The sequence below is a fragment of the Triticum aestivum genome, chromosome 7A (genome assembly GCF_018294505.1).
Source record: "Triticum aestivum cultivar Chinese Spring chromosome 7A, IWGSC CS RefSeq v2.1, whole genome shotgun sequence".
Taxonomy (NCBI): Eukaryota; Viridiplantae; Streptophyta; class Magnoliopsida; order Poales; family Poaceae; genus Triticum; species Triticum aestivum.
Window position 1 is genome coordinate 715,177,754 of NC_057812.1, and position 11,055 is coordinate 715,188,808.

The 11,055-nt window shown below is 39.7% G+C and overlaps 1 protein-coding gene across 1 annotated transcript; it reads right to left on the reverse strand.

The window, feature by feature from the left end:
• Positions 1-1,278: 1,278 nt before the first annotated feature.
• On the reverse strand, positions 1,279-3,216 carry LOC123153842 (2-oxoglutarate-Fe(II) type oxidoreductase hxnY-like). The gene is made up of 9 exons (XM_044572766.1): positions 3,045-3,216; positions 2,726-2,921; positions 2,556-2,636; positions 2,425-2,476; positions 2,218-2,327; positions 1,980-2,083; positions 1,761-1,819; positions 1,500-1,556; positions 1,279-1,348 (listed from the first exon to the last, which is right to left on the reverse strand). The coding sequence occupies exons 1-9, from the start codon at positions 3,123-3,125 to the stop codon at positions 1,279-1,281; spliced, it is 810 nt and encodes a 269-aa protein (XP_044428701.1). The 5' UTR covers positions 3,126-3,216.
• Between the last annotated feature and the right edge of the window lie 7,839 nt (positions 3,217-11,055).

Below are 11,055 nucleotides of genomic sequence, written 5' to 3' on the forward strand. Positions count from 1 at the left end.
TGCCGCGAAGCTGACAGGGATAGACCGAAAACCTTCGGAGAATTATTTTTTCTCTACGTCTCCTTCTCTCGCTGTTACTTACTATAATTGTTTTGTTACAATAAAACTCTGATATGTGTATATTTATGCGAAAACTGACTGTATTTGTTACAACATATGACTATTGTAGGCAAACATTATATAATATATAGCCGATACTAGCCACCTCATCATATTCCAAATTGTCCTTATTACATCATCAGACAACATCACACCCAATTTATTACGAAACTCTCAATTTAAGTCGATACAAAAACATAGAGATTACACCCCATGATTCATCAACTATGGTACTTGACTGCATTAACAGAAAGCTTTTGGCAACTTCTGATAAAACCAAACAGACTACAGCCAGGAATTACCACGATAGAGTAGTCTATTTGTATTTGTATGTGGAAGTTAATCTCTGCTCCAAGTATTCGCCACACCTAATAGGTGGGTATCTGAAAAGGTGTCCAATTTTCAAAGGCATGAGATACAATAATAGGCCAAAAAATAAAAATAAATATTCGGATATTATTAGAAGAGGACCTTGGTGGATTTGCCTCGCTGCAACAACTTTCCATGCATGTAACCATCATATCTGGGCTTGGCCAAACAAAGAAAGCCACCTGATACATGAAAGAAGCTTGTATAAAATATATTTACACTTGATGAATATTTTTTTCCATTTATGTATCATCAGTCATTAAATTTTAAAGTTGTACGTGCTCCTCCAAGGTTGTCGATGGTTGTTTCTGTATAGTGCTGTGTAAGTTGTGTCTATATATGTTCTATTAAAGGAGGTGCCATATTGAAACAGCGAGATAATGAGATGAAGATTAAATTTTTTCTTATGTGCGGCAAAATATGGATAACAGTATAAATCACCAGAAAACTAGTGTCTTCTAAATGATGGTTTTGGCTGTTGGATTTGAATTATTATCGTAGGTTACTGATACTAGCTGTTTTTCCTAAATTTCAACAAAAAATTATGAATGTTGAGTTTAAAATAAATGCAAACCGGAGGACTTGACCCCATAACTACAGGCATACAAGGTTGGTAGCTTCACTAGGGTGATCATATTAATGTCATCAAGTGCAGTTATGAAATTTAATTTATATATAATAATGTGCATTCAAATATGACTGGATAGTTTGACAAAGAAAATTGAAGTGCCGATAAATCCAATTTTCAGATGATTTTAAAAGAAACCCAAGAGCTAACTATTGAAACTGCTGAACAAAAACATTCTGAATTTAGCAGTTAGTTAGTATACTCACTGAATACCGCTCCTTGCCAACCATCAAAACACGATGCAGGGTAGACCTACAAGTTGGAAAATGAATAAATATCAAAATTCACATACAGATTTTAATCTAAAGACATTATTCAAACATGATCACGGTCTTAGTCAACAAATCATTTTAAGCAAATCACCAATGTTCTTCAGGATCAACAAAGTTTAGAGAGAATGTACCTATAAACATTATTTGTCCACCTTTCTAGCAAATCACCAATGTTCACAACAAGTGCTCTGCAAGTACGTCAGTACGTTGGAATATGTAAGGTCAAAAAAAAATCTAAGGAGCATGGGAAGACACAACCCAAAGAGTTAATTGATGAACAAATAAAACTAACGATGCTTAAATATGTAGTAATTGTAATTTTTGCAATAGATTGACCATGAAGGGTGCCTGACTCTATAAGGAATTTATTAGCACAGGAAAGAAGTATTTACCCATCAATGTGATGAACATCTTCCCAGAGCTGGGGACGGCCATCCTTGTCCCTGCATATCTGTACACTGATAGTAGAGTAAGAATCTGGCTAGAATGATAAAGAAACTAGAGCTGATGAATTATGCCAACTACACAAACATAGTGCGTGCTTGTGTGCATGGTTGTGTGATTAGCTAAAATGATAAAGCAACTAGAGCTGATGAATTATGCACACACACCTGCAGGCCAGGGGTGCCATCTGTTGAAAGAAGAGTTAACATTCCATAATCCGTATGAGCGTTTGCACCATGATCACTTCCATGTTTCGATTCAATTGCCCGACCTGCAGTGAATTGACCAAATATATAAATATAACCAGTTGCTAGCTAGCTAGGAAGGTGTAGAGAACTAAAATTTCATCTGGATATGACACTTCGATGATATGAAAGGCTAGTTAGCATACATCTAATAAATTACCTGAGTAATGAATTGGTCGAAGAATTGTTTCGGAGTCATGTGGCTTGAAGAATTCAGCGTCAAGGTCTAAACTCAAAGCAATTAGGGACAATATCCTTTTGCTAGTTCCCCTGGTTAGCAGGAAAACACAGTATACACGAACAACATATTAGAGCAAAGAATAAATATTTGATGATTCAGAAAAGAGGAGGAAGAAGAAGAAACTACATTGCACATTCGTAGTACGACTTCATTGTCTTCTTCCAAGATGGAAAGCGTTCTGAGACACGCGTACCGATGTTATTGATGAAAGAGTTCATACTTAATGTAGGCCGGGTAATAAACTAATTAGTACCTACCTGCAGGCGGCCACTGATTCACATCATTCTTGGATTCGCCGTCTACCCCAGACCCAATGTGGAAACACTCCAATAGGTCCCCTATATATGCATGCACAAATTAAACGTAAGAGTTGTCAACTAACATAACAAGGAAAATTAGAAATTGTAAAGATGGTTATTATTATTACCCTTGCCACTAGCGTCAGCCTCGAAGCCTTCAAAATCGGGAGGAATGTAGCCTCTGTGGCTGCTGTTCTTGCGCAGCGCCATCTTCTCCTCCATTGGCTGCTGGAAGAAGTTGTTGCTCTCCGCGTAGACGCTCTTCATCAGGGCGTCGTCGATCCCGTGGTTGATCACGTAGAAGAAGCCGTAATCCACCAGCGCCTGCATGCATGCATGTATGCAGGGTAATCAAATTAGAGAATACATCAAGGAAGGAGCAAGTAGCTAGCTAGTGTATATATGATGGATCAAACCGGGAAGCCTTGGCTTGTCGATCGACCTTACCTGCCGGATGGATTTGGTGGCAGCGCTGATGTCCGTGGACGCGAGGTCAACCACGGGGAGGGCTGCGCTCGCGTGGCCCATCTCTAAATGTTCTTCTTCCTGGACGGACGACGCCGGACCCGGAGAGCTCGTTGTGTGTGTCCACTCTGAAGCTAGCTAGCTAGCAGTAGTCTCTTGAATGCACACCGATCATCCTGGGCGCGCTTGGGTTTTTATAAGTCATCGGGCACAAAGCCGGGGTCAGATCTCACCTCACGCAGATGATTATTCATTCATCGAGGCCTCTGCGACGAAGCGGCACGACGTGGAGAGAGACTAAAAGTAAAATATAAATAATACTCGTAATTCTGACCCATTCATATAGCATCGTGTCACTGTCAAAATATAAATAATAATTCTGGAGGAAAAGTCTTCGCAGCAGCGTCGTGCCACTGTCAAAATATAAATAATAATTTTGAAGGAAAAATCTTCTGTCAAGTAATGTGGGTCATGGGCTAGTGTTAATAATGCTAAACATACAAAAAGTTACATGCAATTACACGTTGACTAGGATTCTTTCTTTCTAACTAACCACTCCATCCTGATTTTCAAGGGGGTGGGCCCTTCCTCCCCTTAATCTTCAATCAAAACCCACCTATTTATAAAACCCGTGTAAACCTTTGTATGTGTAGTATTACTCGGCTAGTGCTGTCACACAACGTTCGTCGACAGCGTTGCGTTGCTACTACCTTACCCTATCATATCAATCATTGGACCAATTTATACTCCTCCTCTCCCCTCCCCTCCCTAAGCACTGGTAAAATGTAGAGTAAAACTGAAAAATAATGTCTCGTCCGTAACCAACAATCCAACCAAAGCTTGGCTGCCCCAGAACGCCGTCTGCTTGGTCCAGACATGGTCGAGATGGAGAGCTGCTCGCATGTTGATCCGGGGAGGAAGTCAATGGCTGTGTTAGAGGTAAATCACGATTTAGGTAAGCTAGTCCGGGATGCACTATTGCCGCGTACGTTGTGTTTCGTGTGTGTCCCCAGCAACTAGTACTTCGTACGTGATTGTTATCTAGCCAGCCATAGCAATCGATCTACTTGCAAGTTCTACACTAGCGTATGTATCGCCCGGAAAGAACCCCGTCGTAGCTAGTTCATCGTTCGTCGTTCCGCCGGAAAGTAAACAGCGGATCACTGTGTCAACGTCGGGACTCGGGACCAAGGCCAACAGGCTGCTCCATGGATCCGAGATAAGGGTTTGAGGTAAGAAGAGATTCACGCATCATATGCTCCTCTCATCTCAAAGCACCTACAGAGCAGAGCAGAGCGCCTGTCCCTCATTCAGATTTACACACCAATCTTCACAGGCACATCTCCGCCATCACCAATCATCTATCTTGGCCGGCATGAGGAGGAACTGATGGTGCAGTGGATTGAAGAACAGTATGTTTAGCTACTCCCTGACATGTTTATGATCTTAGACTAAACCTGTGTGTCCGTGATGGAACCGGCAGAGGCGTCCATGATTTTGGACAAACAGAAGTAAATTCAGGACGCTAGGTGACTAACTCGGCGTGATGATGTCGAGTCAATGGGCAAACACGTTTCGAAGCTTCGGCCCAGAACACACAGGTGCTTTGATTAATTGATCTCTCTTGCCTACGGACATAAGATGATTGATTTCCCTCAAAAAAAACATAAGATGATTTATTCACCTAAGCTGATTCATTCTTCATGTTTACCAACTACTACACCTATGTATGACCGTACCAACTAGCCTGGATATATCATATATGCACACCATTTTAGAACAGATATGCTCTTTCTCTCGAGGATATAGGTAGTATTTTTTTAATGTTCTGGATGGAATATGCACCATGCATGCATGTTTGTGAGATCATTTGGTTGCGAGGTAACTATTTTTCACATGGATGGCCAACGCGTTGGGCTTTTTGTTATAGATTCCATTTGATTAAGAATCAGTGGTTATATGGAGTTTAGATACAATATAGAACTTCTAATGGTAATGATCTGCTATAACAAAGGTATAGCAAATGAAATTCCTAATGTTGTACTTTTATGAGATACTTCCTCTGTAAACTAATATAAGAGGGTTTAGTCACTACTTTAGTATTCGAAACACTCTTATATTAGTTTACGGAGGGAGTACTTTTTAGCACGTTTTTCTTTTCTCGGGTCAACCCATATTGTAAATTTATAGTACATGGTCCACCAATTAGTTGGCTTGCTTTTGGGGAGATGGATGTTCTAGCATATGTTTGTTTTCTAACCAACAATGCTAATGCAGTGTCAAGCTAAATGTTTTAATTTCAACACAAGGGCAAACAATTGGTACATAAAACGGTATCAAACAAGACCTCACATGTTGTATTATTGGTTCAAGTACTCGCATATTATACACTCGCTTCCAAACATGGTATTCCCTTGATGGACTATAAGGAAAAAATGTGTAAGACGTTGATGGATAGAGAGAAGAGATCTCCAATTACGGCAGGGAGACCCATTTGTGCTACAAAACCTCACCACCTGGATTAACACCTATGGCCATCACGCATGACATCGGGCTGGCCGTCTGATCTAGCAGCATGTTGGAAGGAAGATAGATAGAAAATGCGCTGCATGTTGGGCCAACAGAAGGCTCCTAGCACGTGCCGCATCCGCACAACTACACAAATGTTGCACCAGATTAGATCACAACATCCCCCGCGAAAAAAAGATTAGATCTCAACATGGTATCATGTATGCATTTAGGAAGCATAAACATGTTGTGGCTACAACACTATGAAATAAACAAATCAAGTCATGAACATAATAAGCCAATTATGCACCCAAAAAAAAGTTGAAGTTGATGAAAGTTGTGATAAGATTGGGTAAGAGATAATGTTTTAGCAGTTTCCAAGATATATGATAGAATTACATTGCCTTGGAAAATTAGATTCATATGAGCATGCATTGCAACATAAAAAACATGGTATTGTTGGAGTAAAAAAAACTGCAAATACGACCAATGATGAGCAGGGAAGGTGACAAGTGTTTAAGTAGCCATCAATGTAAAGTTCCTTCTAATTTATTAATGGAAAGTACATCCCAGAATGCATAGTGAAGAGAAAAAGTCATATGCCAGTGTATGGTTTTGAATGACAGACACATATATGAGTACCATTTATCTTTTATTTGACTTAATAAACTCCTTCGCTACAATCCAATTCACTGAAATAGAAAACCTATGGACGAAAGTAGATCATGTTTCTCAAGACATGTATCTTATGGTATGCTATACACTTTTTGCATGTCTATTTAGATTTTTGTATGTATGTACTAATATACCAGTATCCTAACCCAGATAATACTTGATAACATGACCAAATAAAAAAATTAATACAAATATGAAATTTGAAAGTAAAGCTAGCCGCGCAAATGAGCGGGTCACCCTACTAGTTTGACTGATCGAATAAATCATCAATCCTGGGGAGCAGGTATTTATTTTTTATGGTGACATCATCTATTATATATAAAAAGTACTTGAAGGGATCACCAGAATAAAGATAATTAGTTTAGAAAATCCCATAATAATTAGAAACATCCGAAAGAAAAAGCAACCTGTCACGTTCAAAAAAGGTTGGACCATGCCACCAGGCCACCATCCACAAAAATAAAGCGGCCAGACCATCCCACGCACAAAAAAAAAGAAACTGAGCAAGAAAGAAGATGGATCGGACCATTCCCCCACCCCCAAAAAAAACTAAGCGACCAGACTTTCCAAAAAAAACTGAGCAAGGACATCCCAAAAAAATAAAAACTTAGGCCTACACGTAAAAATTAAGCGATACAAAAATGAGCAAACAGGTCACCCAAAATAAACTCTAGGCGACCAGACTATCCCATAAAAAAATTGAGCGATTAGGTCATCCAAAAAATGAAAAGTTAGGTGTGAGTGATCAGACCATCACAACAAAAAACAAAGTGACAAAACTATTCCAAAAAAATGACCGATTAGGCCATCTCAAAAAATAAAAACTTAGGCGTACAGGTAAAAATTGAGCGATAAAATAACGAGCGATCAGACCATAACAAAACTCAATGACCAGGCTATAAAGAAACTGAGCGATTAGCCATCTCAAAAAGCGAATCAACCTGTGATTGAGTTGGTTAGGTGGACAGTGGTATCCCCAACCCACCAGGGTTCAAATCCTGGTGCTCGCATTATTCCTGGATTTATTTCAGAATTTCCGGTGATGCGCTTTCAGTGGGAGGAGACGTTCCCGTCGACGACGAGGCGCCTACGGTGACTTCGTAAATCTCAAGATGATATGCCGGCTCAGTCTCTCGGAGGTGCTCATAGGGGTAGGGTGTGCGTGTATGCGTTCATAGGGGTGAGTGTATGCGCGTGTATATGAGCGCTTGTGTCTGTACTGATGCTTAAAAAAAAATTAACAAAAAAAATAGACATACAGGTTGTACCATCATACAAGCAATTGAACCATCCAAAATAAAATAAAAAACTGACACGTACAGGGTAAAATCTCTCGGCAAGCAAACATGCCCAAACACTCCAGATGCTTCCAAAAACACACACTATCATGTACACTAGATCGGGATCGCGCCATGGCGCGAGGGTGCCGGTCTCAACGTTTTGATCAAGCGGGTAATACTAAGTTAGTAGTAATTCACGTTTAGCATGTGCTATTAAATTATGATCATTGAAAAGTTTGTTAATACAAATAAATAAATTTAAGTTGGACCTTTCCATGATCAAACTTTAGTTTCTTTGAGTGTTCCTATAACAAAATCCAATCTACATGAAAATAATTTTAAACTGACAGTATATTATTTCATAAAAATAAATGGTTAAAGAAATGAATCTTCAAAATAGGCACTTCTCCAACACATTTTCTATATTCTAATTCTAATAAAGCCAAGTGCAAACCTAAACTTATGAAAATATTATCAGTTTGAAAATATCCTGGAATGTAGGTGACTAAAAAATGTCAGTTTAGCACAAAGCTACAAATTGTAGAATTCACAAAAAAAACTAAGCATAAAAAGATGTCTAATGCAGAAAATTGCTGAGCCAGATCAATTAACTCTAAATTTTATTTATGTGACCTAGAACCCAAATATATGTCAACGACCTGAACCAGAAAATTGCTGAGCCAGATCATTCTTACTCCACGGTACTCATCATCAACAATGAGGCTGCACTTACACCTTGACATACACCTTCAAGCAATCAAACCTTAGCCCAATGCAACAGAAGCATAGCTCCACGAGCAGATAAAGCATTGAAACTATAGGTGCAGAAGAAAAGTAGAAGTAGAAATAAAGTAGGTGCCTCCTCTCCGAGCGCCGCTGTCGCCGCCGCCTCTCCCAGTGCCGCCGCCGCCATAGCCCCTTCCCCTAGATCCCAAGGGGGTCGGGGTGAGCACCGTCGATGATCACCTCGGCCTCCCCCTGTGTCGGCGGCGGCACATCAGAGGTGGTCGAGCCATCAAGGTGAGCAGCGGTGGGCAGCTATACGGTATGTCCTCTTCTTTTTCTCTTTCGTCCACGACGCCTCCGCGCCTTCCAGCGTCACCTCACCAACCACCACCAACAGCAGCATAGGGATCTATAGCTAGTGAACAATGAGTCGATTGCAGAAACAGAGCAGAGGCAACTTGGAATGGAAGAAGAAAAGAAGTTTATTGGGTGGCAACGACCTTGTGTGGGGTGGACGATGTCGTCGTCAAGGTCCAGGTCAATGTCCTCCTCGTCCATGGAGGGAGGGCACCTACTGCATCCAAAACGTACAAAAAGTAAATAAGCAAGGATTGACAAACAAAGCAAGCAATTTTTTTACAGAGAAATAGAATGCCCAGCTCAGAGCAGAGCAGAGTACAATCTTTTAACTGGAAATATCTGCAAACTGATGCAAGTGTGTAGAAACTTGGCTGTATATATAGCATCAATCAATCCTCTCATATTATTCAGTGAACATTGAGACTATGTAAACTCGAACACTATGAACAAGATCTAGAAACAGTGGCATAGCAGAGCAGCAATAAATTGGAAAAAAATTGTTTAGATGCATATAGATTGTTTCCTTACTTAAAACCGAAAGAATTCAGAGTGAGGGCCTAGAGAGGTGCCTGAAGATGGCATTCTGTTGATGAATGCTGAACAGGGACGATCATCAATGGAGATTACACTTGCTGATCAAAAGGCAGTGATGGAATCCCTTCCCCTGGCATGAGTTTCATACCAGTGATGGCACTTCTTCTTGCCTGTTGAGGACTAATCCCAGAAATATATTATTTTTACTGAAGCTCGGTGTAGCACAACATGGGCACGGACACATCAGTGGCTCTCTACACGATTGATGTAGGTTGCATCCCCTTGGTGACAATGAGGACCCCAACAATGCTTCTCCTGCATTGTGCGACCAGTGAATGCGGACACCATCACAAAATTTGTTTAGAGCGAGTTCACTGAATTCTGTTGTGTTCCAAGTTTCAGGTTGGCATGAAGAATTTGAATGTTGAATTATTTTTTACCTTTCCATGAGCTTACCTTGTATATTAAAATCAGAGCTCCATTCTATAATAATGACACAATATACTTCCTATTCATAATTCTGATCACATTAACAAATTCTTTTTCAGACAATATGTGCATAAAGAAGTCTAGAAATACATTAGATTTTTCCTTCAATTACGAAATAGAGTAAAGCATTTCAGAAGACGTGTGTTTTTTCTTAGTGTCTTAAACAAACACATGTTTACATGTGAGCTCACCTCCTTGTCGGATAAATCATTGGACTGGATCAAGGTCTCCAGCAGAAGCATCCTCTCACAAAGCATCTGTAGTATCCGCGGAAGAAAAGTCTCAATAAGATGACTCCATGACATATACTGTATTTTCTTCTAGTAAATCAAGGAACAATACACTTGATTTATGAAGAGTCGATGGTATGTAAACTTATTTAGGAACTCTAAACATACACTTCTCATCCAAAATTTATTGACCCTACTACATTTGTATTTCAAGAGGTAGCTACTGCAGAAAATGATATAACAAGAACATGTTGATCTCCACAATAAGAATTGTATCTTTTAACTATAGATAATATTTTTCCTTGCAAAGAAATTTCCTGAATTACATCAGGACAGATAGAAAGCATATCATCAGTACTAATGCAACTAAGAGTTTATTAGGCCATAATATGCCTTTTTATGGTAGCCATAGTAACTTCAATGTTCATGTCCCGAAAAGTTAAAGTGAGAAGTCAAGAGAGATAGAAAAACTCCATATGTTTACCCACACTGAGCATGCAAAAATATACAACCCGCAGAAGCATCAAAGAACACATTATTAGAACCAGCATGGTCCAGACTTAGTCTGAAGCAACACTAATAAATTCACATCTTGTACATGCCAAAACAAAAAAATGTATTGCCAAGAAGCAAGATGAACAAAAGCATGTGCCTCCTATAAAAATGTGAACCACCTGGAAACTGCCTGGCCATACAATGAACAACGACCATCAAAAGAAAACAACCATCGAAAGAACTTCCACACACAAAAAACCATCGAAAGAACCGCCCCGGAAAAAATGTATCTGTGACTGAACGCCTCCATCACTAACAAAAACATCAGTCTAAACCCCTCCAAGGACAGAGCAATCAGGCGCCATCTCTCAAACATAAGAATGGAATGGAACTGATAGTAGCTCGTAACAGCCTCAGACAGAGGCATGTAGGACCAATGTACAACAAACATTCCTGTAAAATAATGAAAGAGTAACCCAGAAGACACTTTTAAACCATATATAAAACACAGAGAAGCAAGTATGCTTTCTCTTCTATTACTAATGCTATCATGGAACTAAATATGAACCCATGGATGTGACATAGAAGCCCTTCTTCCACTATATGTTTAGCCACTCAAAGGGAAATGAATCACTGCTTTATATGCAGGACAGAACTTTAAATCGTTCCCTTGCTTTGAAAGAGTTTAGTAATGAT